The sequence below is a fragment of the Vigna radiata genome, unplaced genomic scaffold (assembly GCF_000741045.1).
Source record: "Vigna radiata var. radiata cultivar VC1973A unplaced genomic scaffold, Vradiata_ver6 scaffold_86, whole genome shotgun sequence".
In the NCBI taxonomy this organism is placed as follows: Eukaryota; Viridiplantae; Streptophyta; class Magnoliopsida; order Fabales; family Fabaceae; genus Vigna; species Vigna radiata.
The window spans coordinates 1,116,790-1,135,929 of record NW_014543269.1 but is presented as its reverse complement, the minus strand read 5'-3'; the positions used below and the strand labels follow the sequence as shown (position 1 = coordinate 1,135,929).

The 19,140-nt window shown below is 29.9% G+C and overlaps 1 protein-coding gene across 1 annotated transcript; it reads left to right on the top strand.

Annotated features, from left to right (window-relative positions):
- The first annotated feature begins 12,177 nt into the window (after positions 1-12,177).
- On the top strand, positions 12,178-15,150 carry LOC106754174 (transcription activator GLK1). The gene is made up of 6 exons (XM_014636168.2): positions 12,178-12,991; positions 13,230-13,370; positions 13,698-14,036; positions 14,174-14,230; positions 14,364-14,486; positions 14,771-15,150. Exons 1-6 carry the CDS (start codon positions 12,491-12,493, stop codon positions 14,918-14,920), a joined length of 1,311 nt encoding a protein of 436 aa, XP_014491654.1. The 5' UTR covers positions 12,178-12,490; the 3' UTR covers positions 14,921-15,150.
- The last annotated feature ends 3,990 nt before the right edge of the window (positions 15,151-19,140 follow it).

Below are 19,140 nucleotides of genomic sequence, written 5' to 3'. Positions count from 1 at the left end.
GCTTGGGCGCCATTTTCTACTGTCATGTTTGTTTTTGATAGTTTGTGGGGTTCCGGACGTCCGTTTTGGACGTTCTTTAGGTCGTTCTGGGGGTTTTTGACCCTTCCGGAGCCATTGGTGAGGGTTTGCAAGCTATTTGAATTATCTAAGTATTGGTAATTTAAGATTATAAGGATATTTGTATTAATAAGTGATATTTTTCTAAAAATATGTAATTCTTGTTTTCTCTTCCTTTCTTGTGTGATGATCTAGGTATCTTTTCTTGTTTATTTTGTATGATTACTTCCAGTATTATGAGATTGATTCATGTTTAATTNTGTAAGAAACTAAACTAATATAAAACATTCATGGTATGAAATCAAAAGTATGAAAGTAAGTAAAGTCAATGTGGAATGTAATGTGATTTAAGTACATCTCTAGGTGAGATCAAATTAAGTTATGAGAATGAATATAGGAAGCTCAATCTTGGGTGTCTCCATTTTATATTGGCCAAAAATGAGTGATTCAAGTTAAGTTCTGGAATGAATAATAGGTAGCTCAGTCTTGGGGGTTGCCCTTAATGCTCTAATGACTATTCAATCTCACTTAGAGAAGATTAGTTCATGTGGTGAAGAGTAGTAGGGGGTCCTAGTCTTCGTTGTCTCCATTGTATATGGGCCAAGGTGAGTGATAACGGACTAACCTTGTGTGTGGTAGGGTGAAACTCATTGGCAATGGCTTTGCAAAGCAGTAGAGGCCACCACAAGTGCATAACCCGCCATAGCTCGATATTCATTCCGAGTCCGGACGAGTCTAAGTCTAACACTATCTAATAAAACTATAACTCATAACTTATTAAAATTGTATTTATGTGAATACGATTACTTGTATGCCTCTTTTACTTTGTTTAAATTGTATTGGACTTGTATTCTTTTGAATTCTAGCTTACCCTTGCGTGTGTGTTGTTTGTTTTGTCTGTGTTTGTTTTCTTTTGCAATGATCATCCAAATTTTTGGATGTGAGAAGAGATTGCAGAGGTTCCTTTGGAGCAAGTATTAGATGGAGTTGATGCCGCTGAGACTCCAGACACTGCTGAGTAGTTAGGACGTTTATGTTCATATGTATATACTTTAGTGTTCTTTTATCTCACTTCCTTTTGAAAGACTCTATGACTATACGTAAGCTTTTACATTTCATTTTGGATGACTCTATTATATATACTTCATCTGACTCTACTCTTGACTGCTTTACTTTATTATATATGATGCATTCCACTCAATATGATTTATACACATATTTTGGGATGTTACATATATTCTATCATACTAATTTATGTGATTATAGTTTTAGAATTAACTATATAAGTTTTTTGTAAGCATGAATTTCTAAACCTAAAAAAAAAAGTAATTATTCCGTGGTAATCCTACATTAAATATCTTAACACTCAACCACGCTAAATCCTTAGATCAGTCTGAGTTTTAGGTAGCCACACGTACTGCAACGGTGAATTTAGACTATTACAGTGAAAAGAAAAGCTTATCTTTATCTGACAGAAAAACCAGCATTGGTATACTTGTTTACAAAAGCAGAGGGTATAATCATGGAACCTTATTCCATGTCTCAATCCTAGCCCCACAAATTAACTAGGAACTTTGTCTACATAAAAGGTGACGGTGCCACTATGTCCTTCTTCTTGTATATACAGATTTATACTGATATGCTGTATACGTATACATACAAAAGCTCTACGTATATACGGATTCAATGTGGAAACAAAAAAGCTGTCACCACAAAACATGCATGAATACTTCCATGCATGAAAGACAAAATGTTCATCTCCACAATAAGCGGTAAAGCGCTGAGGACCAGATCTTTAAATATCATTTCCAAATCAACAAAACATATAGATTCAATATGCTGCGCGGCTGTGCCTCCTCTATAAATCGTTTTCTATCTGTTTTCTTATAACTCTCTCTCTCAAGTTCTTCAATTATTTCTATTCTAGTGTCTCTTCTTAATTTTATATACAATATTTTCATTTTCTTGAAAAAATGTTGTGCAATTTTATGTTGTTTTTACCAAAAAAATTTAAATATTATATGCATTTGAGTAAATCATACTTGAAATTGTGATTTCAAACCGAAGAAGTCGTTTCAACCACCAATTTTAGAGAAAAAACAATCTTTTAACATCTAGAAGATCGTTATTTTGTTAATTTTAGAAACATGTTTAGAATTATTTCTATTTGTTAAATATTTTTTTCCTAAATTGAGTATGCACATTTTTACATTTTATTTTCAAATATTATTCGTTAGGAAAACTTTTGATATATTATCTGATTTGATCACCAAGATTAATGGTTGATTCTGATAATACTGATGGATCTTTCGAGAAAGGATTATCAAGAAAAAATTTCAATGTATGAAATTTTTTGACTCAATCACCAAAACTAACCATCGTTTTGATACTATTGACGAATCTTTTAAAGAAATATAACCAAAAAAACACAATACTAATAAAATATGAATTCAACTTACACGCTATAAGAGTTTTTGTAAATACGAATGAAATTTTATGAATAGAAATAATTTTGTTAATAAAACGAAATTTATCAAAGAATTTTATAATTTTAATTATCGAAGAAAATATTCATCAATAATAAATTCATCAATAAAATGTGTTGATAACATTTGTTGATAAATTAAAAATTACATTATCGATGGATATTGTTGTCGATAATATATCCATTACTAAATTTTGTCAATAATGTATAATTTTTATTATTGATAAATTTTTTATTGATAAATCTGTTAATAAAATGAGTGATAAATTTTTCACAAACTCTAATTAAATTCTTTTTTAAGTTAAGTGGAAATTGGTGAAAAAACGGAAGAAAACAAGAAAAAAATAAAGAAAGCGAAAGAAGAAGAGAAAGAAGAAGTGAAAAAAAAAAATGAGAGGATAACAGTAGAGGCTACAAGAACAGTAACAATTAGAAGTGAGGAGAAAAAAAGAGAGAAAAGAAAAGGAGAAAAAAAAAAGAGCTGAAAGTGGTGGACAGAGTAATAACAATGGATAGAGAAGAGTCTAAGAAGGAGAAAAGAAGAAAGAAAACGGAAAAAAAAAGAAAAAAAAGGAAGAAGATCCAATAATAATATTTTATCAACAAATTTATTGACTGTCAACATCCCTTCATATGAATTGTAATTATCAATGTAATTCTTAATCCATCAATAAAATTTAGTACCTTTGTTGCTATAAATGTTTTGGAAAGAAATATTTGTCTCTTGTACATAAATATATAGTTTATAAGAATTGAGATATATCTCAAATTAACTATATTTATATTTTTTTTAGTGAATAAAAAATCAATTCAAATTCACACAATTAGTTAAGAATTGATATTAGGTTTACCTTGTTTACTAAGTCTTGGTCAGAAATTTCTGACATAATTTTTCTCCTCAATTGAAAACCCTTCTTAAGGAGATTTTATCACTTTAAAGTAACTATAACAGGGTGAAACCATTCGCAGTTTGTGCTGGTTCAGACCTGTACAGTATAGTCTCTCGTTGTGAAAGAAATATGAAGTGAACGTTTTGAAACTAGTATGCACAAGTACATGTTTTGCCATGCATATGTATCCCATGTGGACAGTGCAGAAATATCATTATTGGATGATTCAAAGTTGAAAAGGGAAAGTTGTGGGCAATAAATAATGCCCTGACAAATGTTTTAATAAATTGAGTGATGATATATGAAAATATTCTTCCATACACTTAAATATTTTACGTTGATTTGATATTATTTTTATTTATATTTTATTTTTTCTTTTTTAAAAGAATATAAAAATAAATTTTTATAATCATCTCATTCTTATATTTTATGTCAAATAAATATAAATGTGTGTTATGATATCATTATTTGATGGTGTCATCGTCTATTGTCGTCGTCGTCTATTATTGTCATTACTGGAATTTCAGTTTCAATCAATGATCACACGGTTTTGATCGTCTCGACCATACGATCATCATGTCATCAACGATACCTTCATCGGAACTTCTATACCCTCTTAGCATCTTTTGAAGTTGTGGAACTTGATCTGGGAAGATACCACAGATGTCGGACTTGAATTATTGAGGTGGGTCGGGAGTTGCTAGGTTTTTGGATTGTGAGTGTGTGAGAGAGAAAATGTGTGGGGACCTGAGTGAAAGCGACAACGTTGGAAGGAGAAAGTCACATTCCTGGTTATATGTAATGGCTTGGCATAAGCAATAATTTTTTCTACTTTGAGGAGCCAACACGGTTTTTGTGTCCATGTTCGCCGAGGACCATGAGAGTAAAGACAGTTGTGTCTTTTTTTGCATAGTACTTACAAACTATGTCAATTAATTGATGCAAAAATAAGTGTTTTTCCCAATGGTCCCTTCATCCACATGCTTTCACTTTCATGCGATTGACCCATCGCCTGAATTAAATCCCAATGCCATTCAGATATCAGGCATATTAATTATATCACCATTTAAGTGTTTACCCAATATTTACGTATTAAATAAGTTATTATTTTGTGTTTATATATTCTTAAAACCTCCTTTAACACGTTTTTAATTAAAGTTTGAATATTTATTGACCTTAAGTCAACTTAATTCAATTAGTATTCTTACTTACATGGAAACTATAAGATTGATAAAAAAAAAAAAAAAAAAGTGAACGGTTCAACTCCTCTTAATAATATTTAAAAATATGAAAGAGTGGTTTGAAAGATTTAAAAAAATAAAAAGAATTAGAAAAGATTGTAAATTCAACTATTCTTAACAATAGAACTACCAACTACCATTTACCAATAAAAACAAAAACATGTGAAGATGTTATTCTTCTCTCGTTATAAGTTATTTTTCTCAACCTAATCTCATCCACCCATCTATTAACCAAAGAATAGCCAATTCCCTAATTCGTCCAAGACTTTACATCTCCACCTTTTCTAAATTTTAAAAAATCATGCCTCCAAATTTAGAATCTATTGAAATCATTTTATCAGTCTATTGCATTTTTATTTAACTCTCATGTCTCATAGTAAATTAAATTAATAAAATATGCTATATGATTACACAATAAACAGCGATTTACCATTCAAGAGATATTAAGACAAGATAAAAAAGTAGAAAAGTTTTTGGCCTCGGTTCAGAATTGAAATCAAAAGTTAAAGATTTTTCCTTAGTTATAAGAAAACTGAAGTAGTAAATAAAAACAATTTAAAAGAAATAGGTTTTTGACAACAATTTCAATAACAATAGCTGTTATAGATTCAATTTTATTTAAAATATTTTTTTAATGTAAAGGTATATGGTCTCGGTTTGATCTAGAACGGATGTCATATATCCTTTTCTGTCTCAGTTTTTATCACAATTGTTGTCTAAATTTTGTATTTTTCTTAATGTGGTTCTGTTTCTATGACATCTTACATTATAGAAATCATAAAAGCACATCTACATAAAGTACATCACAGATTCAAACCAAAATATATTTGTCAATAAAATAGAGAAAAATAACAATATGTATTTCATAGAAACTCAATGTTTTCATATTCTAATGTACATAATATTATAACCTAACACTTACATACTATCGTACAAATATATTATAAATTTTGTAAGGGCTTTTCTTATATAAATTAATGGATATGTCGAGAAGTGAAACAAAAGTTTTGAATCTCTGCATAGAATACAATGAATTCAATTAGTCTATATGATTTCCAAACAATGGAGAATTTTGTTTTTATTAAATGCAAATATTACTATTTCTCAACCACTTGTAATATAGGCACGAATAGTTGTCTCCATCCAATTCATTACATAGTAATCGCACTCTTTTGAGCCAGTTTATCTATTACTCTACAATATATCATCACAATAATAACAATTAACAAAGATAGTTGGAATAAAACAATTATAAGAAAAATGGATCTATGGCACTGATTCTTTGAACAATTGAGGCCATAGGAGTGCTTTAGAATCAGAACAATCTGCTGCAAAGTTAAGACTCTATAACAACGGTTCTACAAAGAACTGAAGTCATAGAAATGTTCAAAGTCTGAAAAGTTTGACATGTCTCTCTACAGGGGGAATATCAGGACCATATGACATCAATTTTGAGGAGAAACGAAATCATATATCCTGATCAGTGTCTACTGAGTTGAAAAGTTTAAATTTGTGTTTATATGACCCACCTTTAGGTTTCGGTTGTTTATTAACCAATACCAAAAGGAAATTATGACCTTGATTTTTTTTTCTAACTGGCATCTATATGTGAAAATTGCAAAAGTGTCATCGAACCTTTTTTATATTTTGTTTTTGTCGAGACCCAAGTCTAATAGGTGAGTTAGAAGCTATATTTTGTAGTAGTGTATTAAATATATGATAAGAGATTTAATTATTAGTTTATGTGAATTTGGAATAAACATAGATCCAGTTTTCATTTTCAGACATTAGTCATTAGCTACAATTTCATAGTTTTATTTTAATTTGAACTCATTTTCATTTTGTTTACCATGAACTATATGTATTTATAATTAGCAGAAATTACACTAACAATGTCCCTAAAATCTATTTGAATTACAGTCATTAATATTTAATTTTTTAAAAATCCAACACTAAGCATTACATTATGAACCTACTTTACGGTTCATATTCACTCCCTTTGAGAAGCTTTAAAACTATTACGTTCACCTATTCTCATAAGAAACACATGTGTGAAAAAAATAAATAAATAATAACGCAAAGAATTGTTGTAGTTGAATAATGTTAGATAGATCAAGTTATAATTGAATAATGTCATTTCTAGTAAAATAATTGTTGAAGATGAGATTATTGTATATGATGATTGTCTCGTGGTAAAAATAAGGTGAATCTAATCACAATTGAATCATAAAGCTTAAACTGCTTTGTTTTTAAATATAAAGAATTATATTCTAATATTAATTATAATTTTTAGTCTGATGATAAACCCTAAATTCAAAATATTCAAAAGTTGATAAAAGAGCCAAAGTCAAAAGACTATTTTCCAATGAGACAATTATTCAATATATGTTGGTTTTATATTTAAAATATTATATCTTATTAATTCAGTGGATCAACCTAATATTCAATAGATAATTTATTATTAGACAATACGTTAAATTTTTTTCATCCATTTATAATAATGAGAATATTTGTATACTATATTTTATAACGCCGATTTAAAGAAAATATCTCTCAAGATGTGGATTAATTCATAATTCAATCTTAGAAGCTATTTGTAAAATAAAATTTATCCATGCTCATTACCTTCCCTTATGTACATTTTTAAAAAATTATATTATTTATCAATACGAAAATTCTAATATATTCTTTCAACGTTGACTATATATCATAACCTAATAAAATTTGTAGGTTAAACATCTACAAAAAATAAACTCAATAATGATAATTAACTTCTAATAATGTCTTCTAAAATGTTATTTAAGTTTCACTAATTAATACCAAAACTTGTTTTAGGAGAGTGTTCCCTTAAGCATACCAATCCATATGAGATTTCTAATTATATCTATTATAAAATATATGTTATCTTTATCATTAAATAAAGGTAATAAATAATTGTTTTATTTTTAATAAACGCTTATTTTATTTCTTTTGTGATAAATAATTGTATTTCGTCAAGAAATAATACAGCACCTTCTCTTTTAATATTGGAGAGAAAAGATGTACTTAAAATAGGTTTTAGATCAATTAATTCACACTATTATAGAAAAAATCATTTCATTGCCAGTTAAAATAGACATTCTATCTTGGTTTCTGACATGTTATTAAAACCATCATTTATAAAAATCTCTCAAAAAAACTATGACAGTAATGATGTTGGTGGCGAATAGTGGAAAGTTTACCTATCGGTTAGAGTTGTTAATTTGATCTATAGTTCATAGGTTAACCTTAATCCATTTTTGAAAAAATCTTCTTTTAGGAAGCCTTTTAATTGGCATTAGTGCATAATGGATTTTAGACGTAAGTTATTTTGGGCCTCACCTCATGAATTGACGTCTTTACAGGTGAAGTTAATGGGACGTCGGATTTCTGCAGGTGTGACGTCGCTATAGGCATCGGTTTAGTGCAAAGCTCGACGTCTATAAAGACATCAGATATTACACTAATCGACGTCTAAGGGCATTATAGAGGAACCCTAGACGTCGGTTCAGTGACACGTCCGACGTCTATAAAGTCGTCAAACATTGCATTACCCGACTCTATGGGCACTATAGACTTCGGACATTACATTAACCGACGTCTATGAAGTGTTGTGTTTTGATGTAGTTTTTCTCGTGTCTTGGGATAGCATAGTAGCACCTCCTTCCCTTGCTAGTTTCCTCGTAAGAAAAAATGACGTCTTTTGGATTTCTCATGGCATTTCAACCCGAAGACGAACCTGGGTCGTTGCCTAGGTCCACTCCGACCGCTAATGAAAAAGAATACGATGACATCGTATTCTCACCGTTTTCTTTTTCATTAGCGGTGGGAATGGCTCTATGCAATGACCCAGGTTCGTCTTCGGGTTGGAATGCCATGAGAGATCCAAAAACACGTAAGTTTTTCTCAGGAGGAAACTAGCAAAGGGAGAAGGTGCACTACGCTACCCAAAGACATAAGAAAAAATTGCACCAAAACACAACAAAAACACATTTTAATTGGTTCAAATAAAAGATAATACATCAAAGATTACTTTAATCAGATTAAAAACAAGTTTAACCATATAAAAAGAGATTAAACGCATATGTAAATTCAATGGAACGAAGAGAAAACCAAGGAAGACGATGAAGTGCGCGAAACTGTTGGTTCGCAATCACTGTTTTAACAAGAAATCAAACGTCAGTTGCACACGAGCCCGACGTCTATAATGGAAAAGACGTCGGTGACCTCACTAATCCAACATCTTTCTGACTTAAAAATTAATATTCGTGGGGCTTATAGACGACGACTACTAAGGCCACTGACGTTTATATATACGATTATAGATGTACGTCAGTGTGGAGGCACCCGACGTCTATATAACGGAAAGGAATGACTTTTCACCTGCCTGGTAGACATATAAACGTTAGATATCTCCTAACCGACATCTATAGGTCTGACAGGTAGGTGAATAGTCATTAATGTCCACCATATAGATGTCAGTTTGGCGGGATCCGACGTCTACAAGGTAGAAAAGAGTGACTATTCATCAACCTGACAAACATATAGACGTCGGGCCTATCCTACCTGACGTCTATATGTCTGACAAGTAGGTGAATAGCCATTAATTTCCGCCATATAGACGTCGGTGACTCGTCCAACTAACGTCTATATGTATGAAGGAAATGACTTTTCACCCACTTGTCAGACATATAGACGTCAGTTAGGATATCCCCGAGGTATAAAAGACTATAGACGTCGGGACACCTCATAACACGTCTATATGGCCAACTTATATACGAAAATGTCACCGGTCATCAATTTATGTCGAGCTTACCCCAAACCGACGTTTAAAAAGTGACGTTAATAAGCGTTTTTGCACTAGTGTGGGGTAAAAAAAAAAAACCTAACCTCCATTACTTCCTCTCAAGTAAGTTAAGATCAGGGTTAAGGTGAGTTTAATTCTATTATAAAACTTTAATTAAATTTTTAAAGTAATATCATTTATAAACACATACAAAATTATATATTTTATTAGATAGTTTAATATTTTATAATTTTATAATTTTAAATCAATATTTTTATACATACTTGTTATTATGTTATTAAATAATATATATTTTTTTTTATTTTCATATATTAAATAAATTATATATTATTATATTTTATATCATATTCACATATAACAATCTTATGTACGAAATAACACTTCATATATCACGTCAAATAGTTAATAATTTTATTAATTTCTAAATTTTGTAAAACAAAAACTTAAATTATCACTTTTAACATATTCTCAAACCAAAAGTTTTTGTCAAAAAAAAATCTTCATGTTAAATAAATAAAATAATTTTTCTTTGTCTTAATTTGGTTTTAATTCTTTAAAATCAAATAAACATTTTAAAATATATAAATAACATGCTTAAATAAGAAGTGAATTTTTTTTATATTGTGATAAATAATTAATTTTTTAAATATTATGCATTTTTCTTTATAACATTTTAATATTTTTTAATTTCTTTTAATTCTATAAAGAAGAAAATCAACATGATTAGAACTTAAACATACAGAGAGAAGTTTCATGTTAAAACATAATATACAAAAATAAATTAATATAATTATATTTTAAAATTTTTAAATAAAGATAATATTTTATATTATTTTTTTATTCACTTTTTTTCATGTATGATGGTAAAACATATTTCGAATAAATCAACATAAAGAATATTTAAAATATATATGTACATGATTAAGAAAACTTACAAGAATAGAAAAAGGAGAAACTAATAAATTACATATATGTTTGAATTAATAATAAATAGCATAACAAATACATATAATCTTAGTATTAATTCTAATAGTAATAAATCTAGTTAATACAAGAAATGATACATCATAAACCATTTGATGTTATAAATAATTTATTGTTAACTTTGATAAAACCTTTTTATTCCTATAAAATCTTTTAATAATGGTTTTTTTCACTAAACGGTAGTTTATTTAAGGGTTAAATATGTTTTTAGTCTCTATAATTTGGAGCGATTTTGGATTTAGTCCCTCTTTCAAATCAAGGTACAATTTAGTCCTTCAACCTTAGAAGACTCTGGTTTTATTCCTTTTTATCAAATTTTTTTAATTTTATTTGCCGTTTCAAACGCGTTTCTCAGTTAACATTGAAGCAAAATTGTGTCAAACAGTGTAAACAGCAAATAAAGTTAAAAAAAAATTGGTAAAAAAGACTAAAATTAGAGTTTTCTAAAGTTGAAGGATTAAATTGTACCTTGGTTTGAGAAAGGGACTAAAACCAAAATCGCTTCAAAGTATACAGACTAAAAACATATTTAACCCTTTATTTAACTGTGTCTTTATTTTTTAATTTTTCGGCGAGAGTTTGTACACAACCGTTGTTGTTTAGCCATATTTGATATATAATGACAGTTAAAAGGAAAACCTTCCTTATGCAGTTTACCAATTACAATTCTGCACTGAGCTTTTATTTTACTATGCCAGCGCTATAGTAGTTAATGCGTGCTCATAAAACCTTTTTCCACTTGTCTCAAATGTAAGTATGTTAGTTATTAGAATTAGAGAGTGGATTTTAAACCTAACTCAATCCACAAAATCGGTATGTAAAGTGAGGTTTGTATCTCACTTATATATTATAAATTAGACTTATTCTCTAGTCGATGTGGGACTTCCAACACACCCCCTTCACACTGAGGTATAGACATCTCGTGATAGTAGAAGACTCTAATCATGGTTCTGATACCATATATAAAAAATTAATTTAAAACTCAAATTGGAATTACATTTCACGATTCAAAGTGAATTTCATCAACCTTAATTTTGGCAAATTTCAACCGAAAGAAACTCTTAGTTCTTGTGTATATATTGAAAACATTGGCATAGTCAATTTACGAATCCAGATTGGTGTCCATAATTTTCTTTGCAAATCATCAAGTGGCAGTGGAAGTGTAATATGGGGTCTACCTAGCTAGTTAACAGCTTAGGGAAGTCACATAATGAGGAGCTTATCCAATTACACAGCTTTTCAAATGTTTGATTATTAAGGAAACTAGATAAAGCTTATCGGTTTAGAGAACAAAAATGTACAACAGGTCAATTTGTCCACCAACATCACCATACCTTACATCACTTTCACTTACACCCAACTGTTTCGTCTTTCAACACAGTGACAGATATACCTTCTATCACTCTCTCTTCATGCATATCTATTCGACTAAGTAACATTTTTTTCAAATACATGTATAATGTCATCGACAAATATATAGAAAAGATAATTTAACTAACTGTTAAAATCCTGTTGTGAAAAAGTTCCATCAAAATTCAGCTTAATCTTTTTTCTCTCTTGCCATGTCATGATACCTATCATCTGCATTTATTTCTCTATAATGCTTATATCAGCATACTATGTATATTTTTGTTTATAAAATTTCCTTTCAGACCCAAAAAAGGGCATCCACACATAAAAAATATACTATATAATATATTAATGTAGACCAAGCTTGCAAGTAGCACACGCCCCCAAAAAACCGTGAAAATACTGCTGTTTTGATACTCAGAGCTAAGTTGTGGTGGAGAGAAATCCCAGCTAGCTTCTTCTTCACACACTCCCTTTCTTTCCAGAAAAGGGAACACAGACATTTTCAAACTAATTAATTCATCTTCTTTTGCATCCCTCAGCTTTGAAGATTTTCATGCACAGGCATATGTGAACACTGCTTTATATAAGTGGAGTCTGTTTTGCTTTTTTTATTATATATTCATTCATTCCGAGGTTGAAATCTAGATTGATATTCATGCTGGCGGTGTCACCTTTGAGGAGCACGAGAGATGAAGAGCAAGGGGAGATGGAGAGCTTCTCCATTGGAACTGATGACTTTGCTGACTTATCAGAAGGAAACTTGCTTGAAAGCATAAACTTTGATGACCTCTTCATGGGAATCAACGATGATGAAGATGTCTTGCCAGATCTGGAGATGGACTCTGAAATGCTGGCTGAGTTTTCCCTCAGCGAGGAATCGGAGATAGTCTCATCAGTTTCAGTGGTAAATAATAAATCTGATGACAGGAATGAGAATAATATGGTTAGTACCGAGAAACAAGATGAGGTTATAGCAGCAAATTTTTCTTCAGATTCTGGTTCCAATTCCGGGTCTAGTAGAGGGGAAGAGATAGCAAGCAAAAGTGAGGAATCAATTCATTCAGTGGTGGTGAATCCATCCCCTAAGGAAAGTGAGAAAGGAAGAAAATCATCAACGCATTCAAGGAATAATCCGCAAGGGAAGAGAAAGGTGAAGGTAAGTTGTTATTATTCTTGTCATTGATACCTATTTTCTTGCTTTTTATTTAGGCTAATTCCAGGAAAGTTCAGACACAGTTAAGGATAACTCTTAAAGGTCTTTCTCTATATCTCTATTAAGTTGAAGTGACAGAGAAAGAGAAATGCATTTAGTGTTAGAATTTTGTAATGGGTTTGATATGTATTGTATTGTAGTAATGAATTGTATTGTGTGTTTTTTCTTGGTTTGTGTGAAGGTGGATTGGACCCCAGAATTGCACAGGCGATTCGTGCAAGCAGTGGAGCAGCTCGGAGTGGATAAGGCTGTACCTTCAAGGATTTTGGAGATTATGGGAATTGACTGTCTCACTCGCCATAACATTGCCAGCCACCTTCAAGTACATATTCTTCAACTTTGTTTCTCTCTCTTCCACAAGTTTCAACCCAGTCATTCAACAAGAGTCAACACAAAAAAAAAAAAATGAAAAATAGATTATGCTTCTTCTTCTTACTTGGTTTCTTTTTCTTTGATAAACAAGCTGAATTATCACTGAATTATTATATGGTTGCAGAAAGAATAATTATTATTAAAGATATCTACTAGATATGAAAACTTTTTAAAGTTAATTGAATTTGCGTATCACACAGATTCAAATTTGTTCCTAGATTAGTAAGGTTTGTACATTTATTGAAGAGAGTTGTAAAGTATGCAGTTTTGATGGCAGAAATATCGATCCCATAGGAAGCATTTGCTAGCACGTGAAGCTGAAGCAGCAAGGTTGAGTCAAAGGAAACAATTCATGGGTGCAGCAAGTGTAGGTAGAGGAGGAGGAGGCAAGAGAGATGTGAACCCTTGGCTTCCACCTACCATGGGTTTCCCTCCCATGACACCAATGCACCATTTCAGACCTTTCCATGTATGGGGGCATCACACCATGGACCAGTCCTTCATGCACATGTGGCCTAAACATCTCCCATATTCACCGTCCGCGCCGGCATGGCCACCGCGAACAGCTCCCTCTCCGCCGCCTCCGGACCCTCTTTATTGGCACCAACATCAACGGGTTAACTCTTTTGACTATGAAAATTCTTTCAATCACATTCAAGTAGCAAACTTTCTCCAATGGAACCAACCAATATGCTCCTATATCTTGTGTTTGTCTATCTAAATTAATAGGATTATTCTTGTTTGATACTGCAGGCTCCAAACGCACCAACCCCAGGAACACCGTGTTTTCCACCGCCTCTGGCAAGCACGGTAACTATTGACCTTACTTTTTTGGAACCACCTAAGTTGTCTTCTCCTTCCAAATTTGGATCCTTCCGAGAACAACCTTACTGTATACAATATCAAAATGCTGGTTCACTCACTATACAATGTTAACTTACAGAGATTTGGGTCTCAAACTGTTCCGGGCATCCCACCACACCATACCATGTTCCAAATAGTAGATCCAGGCATTGGCATCCCAGCCACCCAACCACCACCTCGACCCCTCCTAGATTTTCATCCGGTAATTCCAACTCATTCAATGGAATATATATTATATATATATTACTAAAGCTAAGTTATTTTTGGGTGTGAAAATGTTTGAATGCTTACAAATTAAATCACGGAATTTTATTTTTTTTCTTGTCTCTATTAATTTCTTGTGTCATTTTCTTACTTCTCTTTCTGTCCGTGTCTATAAATCCAAAGTTCTATAAACTAGATTCACAACTTTAACACAGGTTAATATTTTATAAAAATAATGTTGCATGGTTAATTTAAGTTGTGTGTGGATGTTTGTTTTGACAGTCAAAGGAGAGCATAGATGCAGCTATTAGTGATGTTTTATCAAAACCATGGTTGCCACTACCACTTGGTCTTAAAGGTCCAGCAGTTGATGGTGTAATGGGTGAACTACAAAGACAAGGGATTCCCAAAATCCCTCCTTCTTGTGCTTGAATGGCAAGTCTAAGAGACATGGTGAAGGCCTCAAAACCCTAATTCGACGACTTCTCAGTTCTCTTCCATGTATTGTATGTCAGAATGTGCATCTTAGTTTCCTATGTTACTTCTATCATATACTACGAGGGGAGAGAAACATAATATATATAACTTTTGCAAGAGAAACATCTTTGTACTAATCTTAGTTAATCTACGAGACTAAAATAAATGATGAGGAATTTCAACAAGTACTGTGAAATGTTTCTTCTTAATTTGGTAGACTTTTTAGAAAATGACCAATACCACTAATTAAATAGTTATGTATAGCTGTTTTTGCTCCCTCGGATAATTGATATGAAGAAAAATCGATTGTGATACTTGTTAATATCGTAAAATATTTAGATTTAAAAAGCATTGCTTTTGATATTTCCCAACTCAGGAAAACAAATAATGTTTTTTACATCTTGAATTATAATGAATAATTTATTAGACATAAAGTTTTAAATTCATTATGCATAAGAACTTGAATTCTTGACGAATTATTACATGTAAAAAAACAAAAGATTTCCATCAGCAGATGGAGTTTTGCCCATAAAACATCATTCCGTTGTTTCATTTTGATATCTTCATTGGGGATGAATTAAAAAATTCATGTCTTTTTCGGTGAAAAATAATTAAATAAATAATATAGAACATTTAGGGTATCCGTAGTCATGCCGTAGAGAATACTCATAAATACAAACCTCTAAATATAATACAATGCTTATAGTGTAAATTACAAAACATTTACATGAACAATAAGGTTCATGCCAACTAAACTATAATCAGGGTACACATCAATTTTATCCCAATTTCCTCAGAGAAAAATGTTAATTAGAGGAGGTATGTGTAGTCTTTAGAATATTACTCATATATTTCAAATGTTATTCATATAATTACATTGTGGTGATGTGTGTTAATTCTATATTGACATAGAAGCACCTCGTTAATATTGATGATTGCTAGTAACACAATGAAGATGATGACACAAAGGTGAAGAAGAGTGGTGACTGTTGTTATTGAAGTTAGAAAAAAAGGTGGAAGAGGAAGAAGGATAAGAGGAAAGAGAAAGAAAAATAGGACGAGAAGAAGATGACTTGGTGGTGTGATAGTAGTGAGGAGGAGATGATAAAATAAAGGAAAAAGAATAAAAAAAGAGGGGAAAAAAAGGAGATACAATTGTTGATTTTATTGACGGATGCTAACAACGATTAGAATCAGTCAATAATTCTAGTGGATATTTTCGAACATATAGTTAACGATAGATTTATTGATATTGGTAATTATAAATTTATTTGAAATCGTTAGTAATTATCGATGAATATTTGTATCTGTTTGTAAATTTTACCAACAATCACTTATGAACAAATTTTTGTCTATTAGTAATCTATTTCTAAAGAGGATTTATTGATAGATTGTACTCATCGGTAATACTTTTGTAGTGTTTGCTTCAATGGCATTACTCGCAAAATAGTCTATTGTTAAAAAGAATTATTCTTTTTTTCATTTAATACTATTTTTCACTAGCCAACTTTATCACTAAAGAGCTTTGAAGGATTTTTATTTTCATTATAATGATTTTCCACTGAAAATGTTTAATGGTATAGGAAATGAAGATTAGTTTTATTGTCTATCATTATTAATTTTGATTGAAAAATTGCACAATCTTTGATTATATATATATATATTCAATTATTGGAATCCCTTAGATGTTATTTTGATTTTTTATCATTAAAAAATATTTTTTTATATATAAGTGGAATACTTTGGTGCTTCAACCTATCTACACATATGTACAAAAAAATATTTTTAATTTCATCTTCAAGTCTCTTTCACTAGTTCTAGTCCACACCTTTACTAGGATTGTAATCAAGTCATTCAAAGCATTCATCTTTTGGCAAAGTTTATGAATGTTGTTTAGCTGACTTTTTTTCTCTATATTATGCATCCATAATTGTTTTTATCAGATTTGGTTGAACAATCTTCAAAATGGATTAATAGGATGATTGATGTGTGATTGAACTCAAATCAATAAGAAATTTATGAGTAAAAATGATTATGCTCAAAGACTTTGTAATAGCTTGTATTTATAGTCTTTTTTTGGCCTATGAATAACATGTTAATGAGTTTTTTTAGTGTTAATCCATTTTGTTTAAATATTACAAGTAATATTATATATCTCATAATTATTCTCTCTTGATGTTATAAGATATCATATAAATCTTATATTTAGATTTTTTTTATTTATTGAACCTTTTAGGACATGTAAAATAATACTATTATAAATATATGTCAGATTTTATTTTATTTTAAGTAAAATAATTCAAAAAAAAAATATTGTGACAAGGATGGGTTGATTTAAGAATCTTTTAAATTTTGTAATTGATTGTAAAAAACTGATTTGGTTTTATTTATCCTCTCCGAAAACTATAGAGACAATTTCAAAAGCCAAATCATTTTTATCATTTTTTATATAAATACTTTTAAAAATAAAGTGAAAATTAATATCTTTATAATTATTTGTGAAAAGTAAAAATAATAATATAAAACCTTCGTTTTTTTTAAAAAAAAAACATGTATAAATACCTTGAAAAATTAATCAATGATTAGGAGAATATAAAAAAAAAATAGAAAACATGTTTTTCTTTTCTGCATCCCATGTTTCTTCTCTCGTATCCCTAATTCATCAAAATTATCATTTTGTCTCTTTCTCTTCTATAACAATAATGAGATTTTGTCTTTGCTTTGTCGCCTATTGACAAAAAGAGTGTTGGTAGAACATATTTTTCAATGACACTACTTTATAACATAATTTTTAAAGAAAAAGGATATTCTAACACCATTTCTTTGACACCATTTTGACGATACACACGTGTTAAAATGTGGTTAGTCGATTTCAAATTAAAAAATAAACTTTGATTTTTTTCTTCCAAATATGTTTTTGTCTCATTTTTTTAATTTGAAATTGTCCAACCACATTTTGACACGTGTGCAGTGTCAAAATGGTGTCAAAAAATGGTGTTAAAATATCATTTTTCATTTTTAAAAGCTTTCTAAATTGTTTTATTTAAAATAAGAAACCTACTTTTTTTTTATTTGGAATCTATATTTGAACTAACAACCATGAAAATTGAAAATTACAGTAATCACTCAAAAATATTTCATGCTAAACCAAAATCAGGAACTAAATAATGTAAAACTATAAAAAGTAAAATTTATCCAGCGATGAAAAGTGGAATAAATGCGAGTAGTACCTACTTATTATTGAGTATTTATATTGAGTATTTATGAAAAAAAAATTATATCTATATATTGCTAATTTTAAAGTATAATTAAAATAAAATTACATAATTAAATATTTGTATAAAATAACTTGACCTTTATAAAATTTAAATAAATTCGCCCATAAAGTATAAGTTTTAAAATAATAACTTTCTTAAAATCATGTTCAACTTGATAAATCAAAATTTTCTAAAACATTATCTAATAATTAATATATTTTTTAATAATTTTATTTTATTAATTATTTTTTTGAAATGTTCAAATAAAATTTACTAACAATAATTAAATAGTTAATATCTACTGGTTAAATATCATGGCAATCTCGTAGTCATTCTATCAATAAACATATAACTAAACTACATATATTTATTATCCAATATATTCATTATATACATCAACCATTACACATTTTTTATCATCAAACGCGAAAAGGTGAAACTTAGTAGAAAAAATAAAAAATAAAAACAGTAGCACAATGGAGACTCGTTGAAGTGGAGGCAGCAGAGGCCCAGAAAGAAAAGTGTTCAGGTTCAATAAAAGATGCTTGGGCTTTGAATGCCTGAGTGATATGAGTGTTGTTCCCTACACCTCTTCAAGTGGACCTGTACCTCCCCATTAATTTAATTTATTTTAAAAATATTCTATATCTTTCCATTATTTTCTTTTATTCCAAAAATACCCTACACCTTCCCACTTCCTTAACAATTTTTCTCTTTCTCTTTCTACATTAATGGAGCATTTACATGGCTCATTAATGGAGCATTTACATAACTTAAATTTGAATATATTTTCTTAAATAAGTTTGATTCAATCTTATTTTCGGTTGAATATATTTTTTTTCTTTTCAAATTACTTAATAAATGGTAAAATTTTGTTCTAAATTTCTAGAAAAATGTTTATATACATGTATCTTTTTT